General features: G+C 37.7%; 1 protein-coding gene across 1 annotated transcript; it reads left to right on the plus strand.

Annotated features, from left to right (window-relative positions):
• The first annotated feature begins 1,223 nt into the window (after positions 1 to 1,223).
• Positions 1,224 to 15,406, plus strand: TTLL1 (TTL family tubulin polyglutamylase complex subunit L1). Its single transcript, XM_086466311.1, has 9 exons — positions 1,224 to 1,336; positions 3,150 to 3,358; positions 5,223 to 5,403; positions 6,501 to 6,635; positions 6,804 to 6,912; positions 10,220 to 10,363; positions 12,162 to 12,248; positions 13,398 to 13,561; positions 15,085 to 15,406. Exons 1-9 carry the CDS (start codon positions 1,224 to 1,226, stop codon positions 15,212 to 15,214), a joined length of 1,272 nt encoding a protein of 423 aa, XP_086322437.1. The 3' UTR covers positions 15,215 to 15,406.
• Positions 15,407 to 17,107: the final 1,701 nt, after the last annotated feature.

The raw sequence follows: 17,107 nt of genomic DNA on the forward strand, positions 1-17,107 counted from the left end.
AACTGAGCAGAGGGTTACCAAGATGGTCAGGGGGCTGAAACACTGGTCTGGTGAGGCAAAGCTGGGGCAACTGTGTTTCTTCAGCCTTGGGAAGAGGTGGCTCCGGGGTAACCTAGTAGCAGCCTGCCTGTACCTATGAGGAGGTTATCAAAAAGACAGACCCAGGCTCTTTAGTCAGGGTGGGAATATGAGACATGACAGACATGAGCTGAAAGAAGAGAGATTCAGAATATATGGAAAAATATATGGGAAAAAAAAAAACCCTTCCCCATGAGGCCAGTGAAGCAGTGAGACGGGCTGCCCAGAGAAGCTGTGCTATCTCCTTCTGTGGAGGTTTTCAAAACTGGCTGGATAAAGCTCTGAGCAACCTGGTCTGACTCTGCATTGGTTAACCTCCTGAGGTCCCTTCCAGCTGGAATGATCATGTGGTCCTAACAGAAAAGGCTGATCTGGACAAGGGAGAGATCTAATGTAGAAAGTGACATCTAGGTGTTGGAAATTGAAATGCAGCTTATAAGCGCTGTTGCAACAACCTTAGGTTTGGGGAAATCCTGCTGTCAAGGGTTTAATGATGTCAGCTTATCCATATCCCCCTTGGCTAGAGCAGAAGGCAAAATCATGGCTGCAGGGAATATGGAGGAGACAACACAAAGTTGGTAACGTTCCTTTGGTTCCCTTCCTTGCGGTATAGCAAATTGTCATTCTTTATTGAACATGTAAGGGATTTCTCTTGGAATAGTTGTCTCTTCTTCTACAGTCACTAAGTGATCCACATGAACTCTCCTACTTCAAAACAAACCAAAAAAGTATGTTTGTGTAAGTCTTGGTTAGAAATAATAAAATGATGGTGCTTTATGCTTGGTTTGTAAACATTACCCTGTAAGCGTATGATAGTGGTTTCTGTCACTGGCGTATTTAAGGGGAGGCATGAGTTGTGTGCCCATTCCTAAAAGGTGGGTTGGCTGGGGAGTGTGAAAGGTCCTTGTAACTAGTGTCCTTGTTTGCAGTTGTCCAGTTGACAAATGCAGGGTTTCAGTCTGAAGCTAAGATGTAATTTTCCTTGATTTTTAAATTAATTTCCTGCTTCTATCCTACTTATGTTGAAGTGCTTTCTAGATGCTGCTTTTTTTCCACTTGGACTTTCCTGGTTTGTATTCTCCCCTGTTTTCAACTTCACATCATTAAACTTTTCTTTACTAACAGGTTGATTCTGCTTTAGGATAATGGCGGGAAAAGTAAAGTGGGTAACTGACATAGAAAAATCTGTTCTAATAAACAACTTTGAAAAAAGAGGCTGGATTCAGGTGGCAGAAAATGAAGACTGGAATTTTTATTGGTAAGTACATTAAAAACACTAATTTCTAAATTTATGAAGCATTTTAATATCTTACGTTAATACCATTAATAATATAACAAAATGCACATTGAAAATGAAAGATGCATAAATTATCATTGATTTACTGCAGCGCTCCTAAGAGTGTAACACTGTTTTATTGCTTCTGTAATTTCTTAGGCTATTGCTGGTCTTCTGTTCAGCTTTGCACTGGTAGATTGCTGTATCTGTGCAGGCCTGCTAAAGTCGTTTGGGTTCCCGGGGGTAGAAGGTCCCATCTGCACGGATCTGTTCCCATGCTACTGATCTCATGTCTCTCTGCAGTTTGCCAAAGGTTTTGTCAGGGAGTGGAAAGTCAGTGACCTAGCAAGATATCGATCGCTTCTGGGAATATCAATTGTAAAAAGCCCGAGGGAAAGGCTGTGCTCAGTGGTTTGTGTTTTGAAATGTGATACCTGATTTTATTCCATTTTTTGGTATGCAGTAAGCAGAATTCTTCCTTTACTTTCAGAGGAGATTTGTGTCCTGAGGGGAATCTTTGAAAGTACCTTTTCCCAAAATTTTCTGACAACACAAGATAAGCAAAATAGTCCAAGAGTACACAGTTCCAATATATAATAAAATATTATTTTATCAACGTAACAGAGGCTTGCCCTGTTACCCGAGTCCTGGCTCCTGTAATAAAGGCCTTGAGAACTGTAATTTCCTCCTTCTTCATGGTGATGATTTATATGCAGACTAATTATTCAACATTTCAATACTGAGAGTGAATGTTAAATTTAATCAAGATAATGGTGAAAGGAGGAGAGTACATAATCTAGCTTCTTATTTGGCATTTGTCTAATATAAGACCGTGAAATGCTGTCCTAGAATGCAGTAATCTATTAATTGGCAGAAACAATACTCTTTATGTAAACCAAACAATTTATATTGTCCCTTTCAAATATGACAGAATGGTGGTTTGTGCTGCCAAACGTACCCTTTGTGAACCACTTATTTAAATGGGTAGGAATCTAGTAATCTGCTCATGCTTTTGGAATGTGGTTGGGGAGGGGAGTGGGGGAACAGGGCACTCATGAAAACTGTTGTGTGACTGGTTGTTTTGTTTTAGCTTTGTTGTTTTTTTTTTTCTTCCTGAGATGATAATGTAGCAGATTGAGGGCTTTCAGGAAATATTCTTAAATTTACGATGTGAGACATCTAATACAGAAAATTCTTTATATCTATGGCCCTGTGCTTTTTTTTTTCCTGTGAAAAATGAAGTAGATGACTGATTTGATGCCTTTGTCACTGCAGCACTCTGATCTGGTGTTTACAGGTGTTTTTAGCAAGATCTCTGAATCACTGTTTTCAATACATATGCTTGAAGTCCTTTACAATCCAAATAGCAAGGTAGTCAGTAGGAGAGTGATTTTATGGCTTTTTTTCAATAGGAAGGCTGAGTTTCCAAAGAGTGAAGTGACAGATTTAGAAAGATGTTTCTGTAGCATTTGGGTGTCATTTTTAGGCCCTGCTGGGGGCTGACCTGACTTATCAACAAGCCAGAGTCCAGTAGGGCCAAGTCGTCATCTTCCTTTCCTCACTTTCTGTGCCAATTTCAGTAGTAGTAAAGGGATTGATAAAACCTCCAGCACGATTTAATTGGTTGCTAATAGAAGTTCAGGATATGTTGGATTGTCACTTCAGCAAAAAATCATACTACAAAGAGAAATGAGAGAGAGAAAAGATGCAGTGAATGTAACAAAAAAAATTGAACTTTGCCCTCCTGAGTTGGGTTTCCTGGGAGAAATCATTTGGTATCTGTCTTTGCTTTCAGGATGAGCGTACAAACAATCAGAAATGTTTTCAGCGTGGAAGCTGGTTACCGCCTCTCTGATGACCAAATTGTCAATCATTTCCCAAACCACTATGAACTGACCAGAAAAGATTTGATGGTAAAGAATATCAAGCGATATAGGAAAGAACTTGAGAAAGAAGGAAGTCCTCTTGCAGAAAAGGATGAAAATGGGAAATACATTTATTTGGGTATGTGGTTCTCATAACCAGCATTAATCTTTTTTCCTATGTAGTCAATAACCTGGAATTGAGCTGGCTTTTCTCTGCGTGAGCACTGAACCTTGGAAGTGTTAGAACATTAAAGTGACTATCTTGAAATGTTCTGTCCCTGTTAATTAAATGAAGTGCACTTTAACCTAAAATTGTTTGCTGTGTTCTGCAAACCTAACAACCTTCTCTCGCTGTCTTCTCCTCCTTTTCCCTCCACTCAAATCTGCCATTAGAGCATAAAGAAACACAAGAATAGGGAAAAATTATAAAAGCAGTAGTGGTGGATATTTCATATGAAATACTGTGTTTTCAAAGCTTTTAGAAACCTTCCTTTGAAGGATAATGGCTAATATTTTAGAAATTGAGAGGAATATAGGGGATGCCAGTTGTTTCAGGATCTTTATTGAAGTTAGAGGCAAAGCAGTCAATATGGTTGAGCATTTCTGTTTGCCTGCCGTATTACCACAGCACTAAGGCCTGGGGTTCCTCCACTGTGTGCTTGCTGGTATTCAGCAGTATTCAAGGAGGAGCACAAATCCAGTTTGTGTGCATGGAAGTTGTATTTAGACTTAGTTTTGTAAGTACTAAGGTCCTTAAGTCTGAACTTAACTGTGTAGCATTAGCTGAAGCAACATTGGATGAAGTGATAATGAAATTATTATTTTTAAATGTACAAAAATAGATTTATAACTAGACCTTTTGTGGTTGGGGGGAAGTCTGGGGGAGGGGTTGATTTGTTTAGTTTTGTTTTGTTTAAAATTATTTTGAAGAGGGAAAGTTGTGGGATTAAGGTACTTTGCAGTAAGATTAGTGGTGAAACGGAAGAGCTCTGTAACTTCATATGAGACAGAGTTGGAGTTTCTTTAACTCAAAAGTGAAAAAACATTATCTGAAAATCTTATACTGGAGCAAAAACTAAAATAAACTTTTGCAGAAAGGCTCTGGACAGAACTGAATGAACAAATTCTTCAGAGGAGACATTTGGGGGATGTTGGAGAACAAGTAATGAGTGCTGGAAAATAAAATTTAAAAAAATATAAATAAAATTAAATATAAATAAAATATAAATATGAATATGAATAAAATATAATATAAATAAAATTTAAAAAAACCCAAAGCAAACCAGCAATAGATCAGGAATGAGGAGAGTGAAGTTGTTTTGGAGGTCAGAAAGCACTGGAGTGAAACAGAGATGGGAATGTGTTGAGTTGCTTTACATCTTGGGAAAGTGAAATGAAAGCACTGTTCATCCGTGTAAGAAAGAAGCGGTTCTGTTTAAGTGGAAGTGAAGAACATCTGATAGCAGAAAGCGAGAAATTATTTTCTTTAGATTTCAGTAAGCGTGGTAATGCTGATTGTGGAAGCAAGTAAGAATGACTGATGGGAGTTATGTGGAAATAAAAATTACCACATCCAAAGGGGAAGCGACATCAACGTTCACATTTTTGCATGCACAGAGGATGATAAGGTGGTTAGGAGAATGGCAAAAGCTGACATAGGAAATTGAGAAAGTTTGATGAAGTTAAGTTGGAATGGTATATAATACTCTAATTTCACAGCATATAAACAGAAGAAGAAAATTGATTCATGTGAATTAAAATCTATTAATCTGAAGTTAGCAGCGTGCAATATTCTGTAATTATTTGTGTAAGTAAAAGCTAAAAATGAGAATTTAAATGAGATAAAAAGCAACATGAGTCTTAGTGAAGGTGGATCATGCCAGACTGGAAAACTAAGATGGAAATGTTTTTTAGTCAATATGTGTCAATAGCCTTATCAGATACAGTGTCCTTAATTGTGCATCTCTTTTTTTTTGTTTCCCCCCCCCCCCGCCTTGACTCAGATTTTGTTCCTGTTACTTTTATGCTTCCTGCCGATTATAATCTCTTTGTTGAAGAATTCAGAAAAAATCCCTCCAGCACCTGGATTATGAAACCTTGTGGCAAAGCTCAAGGAAAAGGAATATTTCTAATCAATAAACTCTCGCAAATTAAAAAATGGTCTCGAGATAGCAAAACGTCTTCGTAAGTTCTTAAAACCCAAACCCTTCGTTGTACTTTCAGTAATCAGGTGAACCACATCAACATGCTAATTGTCTGATGCGTGGGAAAAGTATTGCATTCTTATTGCTTTGTCATTATATAGTTAGTTTTGCGTTTAATCTCTGTTGTTATCTGACTTCCTCCTTCAAGCGGGTTTTAATATGATTTGTTTTGGTATGAGGAGGTACAAAGAGCTGTTCAATTAACTATTCTTTATAAAAATGCTTTCAGTGTTGTTGGGGGAAAAATTGCACAAAAATAAATTGTTCTGCTTCATTGTATAGAGTAACAGGAAGCAACAGAAAAATCTTTCCCTAAGCAATTTTGAGAATTATTTAATATATATTAAATCGCTTTTTAAGTTAGTACAAAGGAAGAATGCATTTATATGAAATAAATACAATATCCATTTGGAGACAAAATGTAATACACCTCATGTTAGTGATCTAGTTCCAAATGGATGAAACAGGTTAGTAATCTCTGTTTTTCTCTGACTAGTAAAAGTTTTGATCACACAACTGATCATTTTTTTTCCTGTTGTAAAGTGACTGACCAAGTATCACTTGAGTCCTTTTTTTTTTCCTTTTTGCTTGTTTGACTCAGAATCCGAAAAATGTCACAATCTGAAAGTTATTTTAGCTTTTCACAGTGGCTTGCAGTTGCACACCGAGCATAAATACAAATATTCTAGGAGCACAAGACCTTGACTAATGAAGTTAATGTAATATGTACTCTTTGCTGGTCTGAACCATGCCGAGTTCTATATGCTCGCCAAGGGAAAGACTGGCTTGTAGCGCTGCATTCTGAATGGCTTGGTCGGGTACCCTGTTAGCTTCAAAACTGAGTTTAAATGGTTAATTGGTCTTGGTCATCTGTTTACTGTTTTTTACTTTCTTTGGTATGTAATGCCTGATGCCAAGTGCGTGTTATTAACCACTATGACTTTATATGTTGTCTTGGCAAAAGATGCAAGATTTCAGTCAATCCAAAATTTATGGACTGCTTCTAAAGACGACGATGACTTATCAGGTTATATTGCTGCAGTTGTCACATTCTGAAACATGATTTGTGTTTTTCAGGTTTGTATCTCAATCTTCCAAAGAAGCCTATGTGATTTCTCTCTATATCAACAATCCACTACTTATTGGTGGGAAGAAATTTGATCTTCGTCTTTATGTTTTAGTATCTACGTATCGTCCACTGAGATGTTACATGTAAGATCATATGTATTTGTATTTTGTTTTGAGAGAATGTTTAACTCAGTCAAAATAATGTTGCGCTTGTTGCACAAAGAAGTTTAACGTGTACATGGTATTCTAGGATGCTCTTCTCCTTGTTTCTTACTGGGATTTAACGCGTTTTAATGACTTTTTACGTTTAAGGTATAAACTTGGATTTTGCCGGTTTTGCACAGTGAAGTATACACCGAGTACAAGTGAATTGGATAACATGTTTGTACATCTTACGAATGTTGCCATTCAGAAACATGGGGTAAGTGTACTGAGTTTATAAAGCGCTCTTTTGTAGCAAGACTGATTTTCTTAAATTGTCCCAAAAACTTGGAATAAAACTGGTTTATTTGTCATATTCTTCATCACCTTGCAATTAAAATACTGCATCTTGAACTTACAAAAAATAAATTTTAGAAGACTGCAGATCAAAAGTATGCAAGATAATGAGTTGCAGCTCTGTAATAGACTGTGATATCTTCAGTATTGACTTGGCAGTAGTTGAAAGCAGGGCTTTTCTTCAAGTCTCCTGTCATTTAAATGCTAATATGCTCACTTAGCAATTGATTCTGTGAGCAGTGGAATTAATGAAGCCTGATTCCTGTGGATTTGTATTTTATAATAACATTTTAATATCGCCTTCCCGATCTCCCCTTCCCTCTCTCTCTCCCATGAAGTTAATTCAGCTTTTCTATTTCCAGCACTTATTCATGACAGTGCCTTCCAGCTTCTTCCTATGTTTTTCACCCCGCTCCCACCTTCCTTCTCTGGATAAGAAAGGGCATGTACAGTTGCGAGCTTGGAGATAAATGTTTGCTGCCTGGCCAGCTGGTGGCTTCCTCTTGAATGGACAAAGATGGAGTTCTGCCTGCAGAACAGTTCTGTCCTGTAATTGCCATTGACATTCATAAAACGTGTGGAAACCTGATAGCTTTGGCAGCACTTCCCTATGTCAAAATAGGCTGAAATTCACCCATGGGAGGAAGGGCTAGTGGGTCAGGGGTGACACGAACAGAAGGGCATACACTGTCACTGCCCAAGCCTTGTTTCTTCAGGGAATCCACTTGATGATGATGACTGTCCCTTTTACGTTTTTAGCGGATGTCTCTGATTTATAAACCATGCCTCTGTTAGAGTAATTAAAACTCTATTGTCACACTTCCTAATTTCATAGGTTTTATTTTAAAAGTAAGGAAAATACTCGTCTATGTACGTACATGAAAACATGCACTCATACATGTGTATTCCTATATGTATGCACATACACTCACACACAAGATACATATAACCTATCTTAAATTGCAACCTTGCCAAATGTGCCTTGTCTATTATTCTGTAAGCTGTGCAGCATAGCAGAACTGGTTTTATCTGGATATCCCTGTAACAACAATGTGAATTATCGATGTCACTTATGGTGGTAGTTATAAACCAGAGTAAGTGTCAAAATGTGGAATTTTTCAGTACTACAAACATTTTCTAGCTCAGGTGCTGATTTGAGAAGTACTTCAAACCCGTTACGGTTTGAAAGGACACACTGAGAATTAGTTGTGGTGAGAGCAGATCCCATACAACTTAGAGCGTAAATCGTGGTGCTGTTGCCAGCAGCAGTGAAGAGGTGAGGCATGTGATATGGTGTTGCCTATCCTGTTATTATGCACGCTTTCATCTTCTCTGCCAGTTAGAGAATGGCATTCCAAGGATTCTCCCAAATTAAAGTAGAAGTCAAAGTAGTGGTGAGGTCACTTTGAGAGAAGAAAGGACAACAGAAATGGGTAAAGTAGCAGCTTAAAAAACGTGGAGTCGTTGCTAGAGTATTTGAAAAACTTTTTATAAATTCTGAACCACTAATATCTGTTGAGTTTTGCAGAAAGGAGTGAGAGAAGTGTAATGTAAATCCACTCTATCCATCCTATCGGTCTTTCTGTTTTAAACGTGTCTGTAACTTTGGAGGCACTTCGGCTGTACAGTTTTAGAATAATCTAATTTGAACTGTCAAGTAATTTATCAAAATTATGATGAGGTCTGGAAAAACTCTTTAAGTTCTAGCTGTTAACCTCTACTCTAAGCCCTGCGTGAACCACAGGGTTCAGTGTGTTTCTACCCTACAAGCTCATGGAAAACATCCCTAATTTTAAAAGCATCCAAGTCAATATCTGGGACAGGGAAAGGGTAAAGTGAAGGAAGGCGGTAAGTCAGTATACCCATCGTAATGTTTGTGCTGGAAAATACAGATCTAAGTCATTATTCGCTGCACATGCAATACAAACAAAACAACAGTAATTCTTCAACTGAATTACTTTCAGTTAGTGATCTTCTGTGTAGCCTGCAATATCCTACTTTGGTTTAATATTTTTAATTAGACAGCTGTGATTGTGTAAAGCTCTACCCAGTTGCAGTCTATTTTGATTTGAGTACTTGTTCTGAAATGCAAAGAGGGTTGAAACTTTGATCTCTGTTCCCTTGCTGGAATCTGGTCTCAAGACATTTTTTCCATGCAGCAAGTCCTGAGAACGGTGTTTCAGATCTTTATTTGTACAGTCCAGTTTTCCAAATTTACTAAGGGGGGAGCTGTAGAAAAAGCCTAAAAATAGATAGAGGCTTCTCTGACTTTGTCTTAGAGGATGACAAGATTTTGTTCCTCTGAGAACTTTTTTCTGCTCTATGCATTCTGTGTTTTATAATTTAGCAGGCATACAATCATTAATTCTTAGAAAAGCTCTGAGGAGAACCTTTATAAAGGGACAAAGCATTTGTCCTGAGAGTTATTCGAGGCCTGAACATGTGTCTTTCCATCAGTAAGAATACCCTCAGTTTGCTGTCGTCTTTCCTTTTAAAGAGACAGTGCAGAGATTTAAAGAGATAGTGCAGAGCCTTGATAGCCTCTGAAAAGACAAATATAAGGTAACCTCCATTTTTCCCCTGTTCTGTCTCAGTAACACTTAGTGTTTTTTCTGTATCAAAATACTGAATTACTTGAAAAAGTAACCTTTAAAAATAATTCAGGTGTCGTTTCACTGTCGTCTTGAATGTCACTGTTGTCAGTAACGCCATTAAGAAGATACCGTGTTTGCCTTTTGGGAAACAGACAAGTCACATTTTAAATGAATAAACACAGACAAACGCTGCCAAATGCTGCATTTTAAACAGCTAACTTCAGTGAAATTTAGCTATTGCTCACTTAATTATTTCTGCCTTATCCCCAGGGGAGGAAAATGTTCAATTCTTTCCTTTCACATTTTAAAACTTATATTTCCGAATCATAAATTATGTTTTACTATAAAACTGTCAAAATACCAGTTGTTTCTTTCTTCTGAGAAAGATTTATTACTTGATATGCAATGTGTGATATCAGCTTATGCAGCTATAATAAAAATATTTGTTCGTATAGAGGGCAGTTCAAAGTAAAGCTAAAGTCTTCATAAAGCTGTAAAATAGAGCAAAACCAATTTGCTGAGTTTGTTTTTAGAGCAACACTTGTCTGTAAGTATAAGTGGGCTTTTGGTGTGAGTGAAACAAAACTGTTCAACATCTTCAAAACCTTACACTGAGTTAACTCCTTAACTCTTCAGGATGATTACAATCATATCCATGGAGGCAAGTGGACAGTGAGTAACTTACGCCTGTATCTGGAGAGCACCCGTGGAAAGGAAGTCACAAACAAATTATTTGATGAAATTCACTGGATAATTGTGCAGTCACTGAAGGCTGTTGCGGTGAGTACTGTTCCTGGAATGCTGCCAGCGATAGCATTACGGCTGCAGGCTTCTCATGACCATGAAAGTGAGTTTGCCATCAAAACCCCTAAAATCAATTTCCTGCTATTTGGGTGATGGTCTGCTGATTTCTGCAATTCCGTTACTTCTTGATTTCTCTGAGCTGAGTGAACTTGAGTCTTGAGTGGGTGGGTGAGCTATCTGTGCATATTGAAGTGAACGAATCTCTTTCCTTGAGGGCTCTGTGAACTATTTAATAGGACTCGATCCTGCCCTTGTGAATAGTATTATGCTCTGCCAAGGCGCGTGACGTCATTTCAGCAATAACAAATGTGTCAAAGAAAAAATAGCTCTGGAGGACAATTTGTCAAAGAAAACGTAAGGCTATTAGTTCAGCAGAGTTATATAACTTACTTTCACCTCTTTTATACATGAGTTATGTAGTTATCATGAACTTTTATTTAAAAAAAAAAACCCAAACAAAACCAAAAACATAGCAACCAATTCTCTGCTTGAGTGACTTTCTAGTGTTTGGGTAATATCCCATGATTATTGCATTAGAGAGCAGGTGTCACTCTGTGGGTCAGCTGGGGTAACTGAAGAGCTTGCTGGTATCAAGGACTGGCCTGTTCCCAGGTGCATGGTCCTGTCATCTCTTTTGGGTTGGTCCTGGCACCACCGTGAGCTGAATCAGCTCACTCGCCCAACTGACAATTACTGTCTTGCTTTATTGATGCGTTAGTATTCTGCCAGTGTAATGAGCTGAATCACCTCACTGAAGGACCAGATGAACACCAGAATCAGCACGAGACAGAGGGACAAGGTCATGAAGCTAGCATCGGTGGGAGGTGGGGAGCCATGGCTCAACTCAGCCTCTGCTGTGCAATCACATTTGAAACCAGATGTGAGAAGAAAAGAGATTTAATCCAAATGTTAGCAGAACCTTAAAAGAGAAGAGAAAAAGTGTTGAGAATTATTGAGCATGGAATGTTTTGGTCCTCTGTCTTTTTGACAGTGGCAAATGTAATGAGAGATGCTTGTTCCTCCTTTCCCCTTTCGCTCCCTGAAGAACTGAAAAAGCTTTCATCGGTAGTCTAGGGGAAAACACCTCACTAACCTGTTACAAAGGTTTGTTTAAAAGATCTGATGAGATTGGCATAGAAGAAAAGCCTTACCGTGCATACTGCAAGTGTTTAGCAGATGCTGGAAAACTACTGAGTCTCTAGAGGATGCGTATCTAAGCAGAACTTGGTCCTTGGTCTCTCTTGGCTTTCGGGATCATAGTTGACTTGAGCTAATTATAACTTTTAAATGTATCTGGTAATTGCTTGACCTCAAATTTCTGCATAGTTACAGCAGCATAATAAAAGAAATGTCTTTGAATAACTCTCCTTTTTCTGAAGTTTAAAGAATTCATGATTATCTGAAGCTGTGTTATGCAAATTTTAAAACCTTCTGATTTCTCCTGATGCATGCAGGCTTTAAATATTGTTATTACTTTTGCAAATTATGAAAACACTTTTATTTTCATGCTGGAAGCACAATGGAGAATTAATGTAACTTAGTACTTGGCATTAATGCAATCGTTAATATTGAAATATTTACTTATAGCTTGGAAAAAAGAGGCAATCCTGAACTTACCGGTTAGCAAGCTTATATTAGAGTTACAACAGTGAAAGCTGTTGTAGAAGAGTCGTAATGTAATTGCATGTGATTTCTAGCAAACAAAGTGTGTGATCAGGTTGCTTACTGAATTGTTGATTTCAATATATATTGTTGTCTTTTTTTTTTTTTTTAGCCTGTAATGAATAATGATAAACATTGCTTTGAGTGTTATGGATATGACATTATCATTGATGACAAGCTTAAACCATGGCTAATTGAGGTAAAGTTACATAAAATTCAGGAGAAAAACTTCTTTATCGTTTCACAGAATAAAACTAAATAGATTTCAATGAGATCTTTCCTCTTTTGGAACAATATCTTTTGTTCCTCCGGTAAGTGGACTCAGAAAAATGTTGGAAAGTGGGCCATGTGACGACCAAGCTAGCATGTGCTTTTGTTTCGTGTTCGTTTGGTGTTTCTGTTTGTTTGTGGCTTCCTGGTTTGTCTTTTAAATCCAGTGCATCCATACAACTGGACTTCAGAGGCAGCCTGAATGTTAGCAGCCCTATTGGATACTGTATCAGTAGCTGGAAAATTGGCATTGGCTTGATGGAGCCTAACATCAAACTCAAATTTTAAATGTTGTCATGGCCTTAATGTTGCAGGTTGAGAGGAAAGAAAAGGGGCACACAAAGGATAACTGGGATATTTGGAAGGCTTTTTTTTCCCCCATAAATTTTTCTTTAGTGTATTAGCTTTGGACCTGTGTGTTCAAAATAAATTTTATCCATCTCTCTTCCTTCTCAATCTAATTGAAAGTTCAAAGGTAAATGGACTTTGTAAAAAAATAATAATAAGAAAATCTGTGTATTGTTCTGATACCACTTCTCCGTAATAAATGTGAAACACAAGACATGTTAAATGAACCCCAGTTTTAATTAAAACAAGATGCAATTTTAGTGCTTTGGATAGAAAGCATGCGTGTGTTTTTCCAGCTCACAGTTTAACAGGGGAGAACTCAGATTAAGAACATAAATAGAAGCTGTTTACCTAGAAGAAACCCACAGATTCCTGTATATAACAGCTGTCGAGTGAACCAGGCAAATTGTAAACACTGAAATTTATGGGGTTTGTATCCATGTAAGCTTAGAAAATTAAACAAAAATCTGTGTCTTGTCTGATTCACCCTGGTGAATCTAGTCTCAACAAAAATCTTCAGGCAGACACTTAGTGGTGTGATGCTTTTGTTTTTAAGTAAAGGAAAAATGCCCAGTGGGGGATTCCTTCCACTGTCTGAGGAACTGAAAGATGTGTTTTTGAGACGCTGAGTCTTCATTTGTCAAATAGTACATATAATCATCACACATGCTGTTTGGAGAACTACATACCACTCAAAAAATTGATGCTGACGTATTTTTTTCTTTTGTAGGTTAATGCTTCCCCTTCTCTTACTTCCAGTACTGCTAATGATCGCATCTTGAAGTATAATCTTATTAATGACACACTTAACATTGCTGTCCCTAATGGGGAAATTCCAGACTGTAAATGGAATAAATCTCCACCAAAAGAGGTTCTTGGCAATTATGAAGTCTTGTAAGTTTTATCAGTGTTCTATATACATGCAAATGTTTTTCAGTCATCTCCCTTTTTTAATATGCAATGTAGACCACAGAGATAAGGTGAACTTCATTCTGATGTGAAAAATGGGCACAAAGTACCCCTTTGGTTTTTTGGAGCTGCAATAGCAACGCTGGAGGTGGGAGTGCATTAAAGCAGAGTTGCCTCACTTCACCTGCAGAGGGAATGTTACTTGTCTGGTAAGCCCCTGCCTGCACCTTCTGAGCTTCCAGCAGCTAGGTTTGAGGGATAGAGACAAAGAGGGTGTTTGTATTCTGCATGTGTAGAACTTTAATTGTATTGAGTGTAATATATAGATGGCAGTTAAATAGGTATAATAACTATTTGATACAAATTTTCTCTCAGTTCACGGAAGTCATACCGCTTGACTCCTGTAATTGGTGGATGTAATAATAATGGGTTATCAGATATTTTTTTAATTGCCCAACCTGTATTACAGAGAGAGAAACAAAGGAGACAGAGATTTTTGTATTGGAGTGTCTGAAGGATTTCTCTAGGATTGATTGGTCTTATGCAGAGGAACACTGATTTAAATACCATATTGATGATACAGTGTCTTGTATTTTTTGAGAAAATCTTCAGATAGGTTCTCTAGGATTAGTGGTAACAATTGTTCAGCCTGTCAGGAACATGGTTACGTACGTAGCTGATCCATTAGTTCAAACTGGTCTGAAATACTCTTTCTATATACTAGAAAAGACAGTTAAATCTAAGTGTTGGCTGAATTATGATTTAAGTTGTATTGAAAGTTATATACAGGTAGCTGTGAATACCTATACAATAGGTAACTATATATTATGACTATTCTACAAAATATTGTAGTATTATCTTCTGATAATTCTAATTATGCATCTGTAGCAAATTTCTGCTTGGAATTGTCATAGCAGCTGAGCAGTGAGTATATACTAAGGCTATCTGAGGCCAATAATGGGCTTAGATATTTAAAGAACTACTTGTCACTGTGGTTAAGTGTTACAAAATCCTTGTCATCAAATGCATTTAATTTAAGCACACTGTTGTTTGTTCACCTCATTCTTTCCCTACTCACTCTCTGATGCAACAGTGGAGTTTAACACTGCAGCCAACAATCCTGTTTGAAGCAATAGCTTAAGACTTCACTACACTGCCAGCAGTCTGATGTTGCTGCTTAACCGCAGACCTATGTAGTGAAGAGAAATACAGAAGTACAGAATGGGAAATTTCACAAGCATAAAATTTCACAAAATCAGGAGTTTAACCAAAGCTGCCAGATGATTTATTTATTTCCAAAAGTAGCTGAAGATATTGCAGTTGATCTGTATTGTAACATCATGTGTTAGTATATTTCCTTGAATTATAGCTGTATATCAAACTACGCATGTGTAAACCTGTGTTAAATTTCAGTGCCAGGTATTAAGAAAAATAGGGTACAGAGGACCCACTCTTGTTTGTGTGGTGAATAGCAGGACAAGGCATTGAACGGGATATCTGATTTTCAGATATGATGAAGAGATGGCGCAAAGTGATGGGCCTGAACGTGACTTGCGAAGTCGTTCTGGGCAATCCACTGGAGTAAAAGGAAATCGTGCAAGAGATTCAGGAAAGCCTGTACTGACCACTTGGAAGTGATAACAGAAAAAACAGCTGCACTTTTGGTAGGAAGACATAATGAACAAAAATGCAGTTTTTAAACAGATTCTTCTTATTTTGCTGCATTGCATGTGGGAAGTATTAAAGGAGGACAATCTTGCCTTTGTAAGAAAGTGAAATAAATGCTCTAAAACCAGGGAGTGTACTTGACATACACTGACTTGAAGATTATTACAATAAAATATATAATATGTGTGTATATATATATATAAAAATTATTTTATATATATATAGTTTGTATAAACTAATATTCTCTCAGGAACGATTAAGAACTTTCTTCATAAAGATGACAACTCAAAATATTCATTCTGAAAGAAACCCCTTGCTGTTCTGGATATAACTTATTTCCTGTAGTAGCCTATCCCTAGCTCCCTATAATAAATGAGCTGTGGATTCTGTAAAAGGGTAGTAGTGGTGCGTGTTAATATTGTCACAATGATAGTTCAGATTCTTGCTAGTAAAAGAAGAGCAACTAGAAAAACGAGCAACACATGGACTTGAGGCTATTGTCAGTTAATGCAGCTAATGATTGATAACCAGTATTAAGAAATTGAAAAGCAACTCTTTATATGCTGAGGGGTTGGGTTGTTTTATTTCCTTTAAGTGTTTTGAGCTGCTAACTCTTTAAAGGTAGAAGTTTTCATGGACCGAGGGAGTATTTCAGATGGTATATTGGTGCATTTTTTGACTAGCCACTGATTTTTATTTCAACATAATGCATGTCTGTGGAAAAACAGACCGAACAACTCCATACTGTAATAAATCTCATTGCTTGAAGCTGATCATAAATCCTTATTGGCACCAGAATCTCTTTGTGTATTTATGCATGTATATAAGTGCAACATCTGTATATTTTTGTATATTTTGTGTGCACTGTAACAAAAATACTGTTGCACATGGTAAGCTATTTCTGGTAGCTCTGATAACAAAATTTGTGATGATTAGCTATGAAAATGTATAGAGCAAAAGTTAAAAATAGGTATTTCAGTCTTCTGACAGCATAGCATATAAATAAACTAGTTGGGTCTGTGATTGGCTGTTGCTTCCACTTGCATTTCCACCACTTATTGGGCGGTTATTTATAAATGTCAATGTGCAGTTCTAGTTGTCTTTATTCTCCTTCCCCCTCCTCACTTTTTTTTTTTTTTTTTTTTTGGATGGTGGAGTATTGTGGAGAGAAAGACGAAGGAGGCCGAGTTGCAAATGTCTGTGTAACCACTCTAATCTGGATGCCACTAGTGCAGTGATACACAGTCTGCCCGCCGCATCAGGCTGTGTGCTCTGCTCTCCTCTGTGGCAGGCCACTAAAGAGCATGCAAAGTAGGCCTAGCCTCTCCCAAAAGTTTTGAGGTTCTTGAACACATAAACCAGATGACCTGCACGACAGAAAACGTCAGCCCTTTTCCTGCTTTTGAAGGTCCTCCTAGAAGAGGGCAGCTGCTCACAACCTGCCATCTTTGGGGCTGTTGGTCCCGATGACTCTCGGTCTGAACACAATCTGGCAAGAGCAGTTTGGGCTGGGGAGGGAGGGCAGATGTGGGCTGGGCTGACCAATATCCTTACACGTGATCTGAGGGTTTCATCCTTGCAATAAAGGATGAAGCATGTAGACTGAGTGAGTCACTCCAAGTGTAATCCTCGTCTTGACGAATCTTGTATATTGCATTAAAATAAGGACCAAAATCCAACTGATTCTCTGGTCATCAGACTTGAATCTTCTCACTGTCCTCTACAAAAGCATATTCAAGTTGGCTCCTGAAATAAGGCTAAGAAGAGATGTTTACTGCAGGATAGTGAAGCTCATCTGAATTCCAGATCTCATAGTTTTTGGGGTTGGAGTTTTGTGTTCGGTTTGTTTTTTTTTTTTTTAGT

Source organism: Leptosomus discolor, chromosome 1 (genome assembly GCF_034619465.1).
Source record: "Leptosomus discolor isolate bLepDis1 chromosome 1, bLepDis1.hap2, whole genome shotgun sequence".
In the NCBI taxonomy this organism is placed as follows: domain Eukaryota; kingdom Metazoa; phylum Chordata; class Aves; order Leptosomiformes; family Leptosomidae; genus Leptosomus; species Leptosomus discolor.

Bases quoted from the DNA above. Each gene is read 5' to 3' on its own strand.
- TTLL1 (XM_086466311.1), top strand. From the start codon at position 1,224: ATGGCGGGAAAAGTAAAGTGGGTAACTGACATAGAAAAATCTGTTCTA. The intron at 1,337-3,149 runs GTAAGTACATTA...CTTTGCTTTCAG, and splicing joins GAAGACTGGAATTTTTATTG to GATGAGCGTACAAACAATCA. The intron at 3,359-5,222 runs GTATGTGGTTCT...GCCTTGACTCAG, and splicing joins TGGGAAATACATTTATTTGG to ATTTTGTTCCTGTTACTTTT.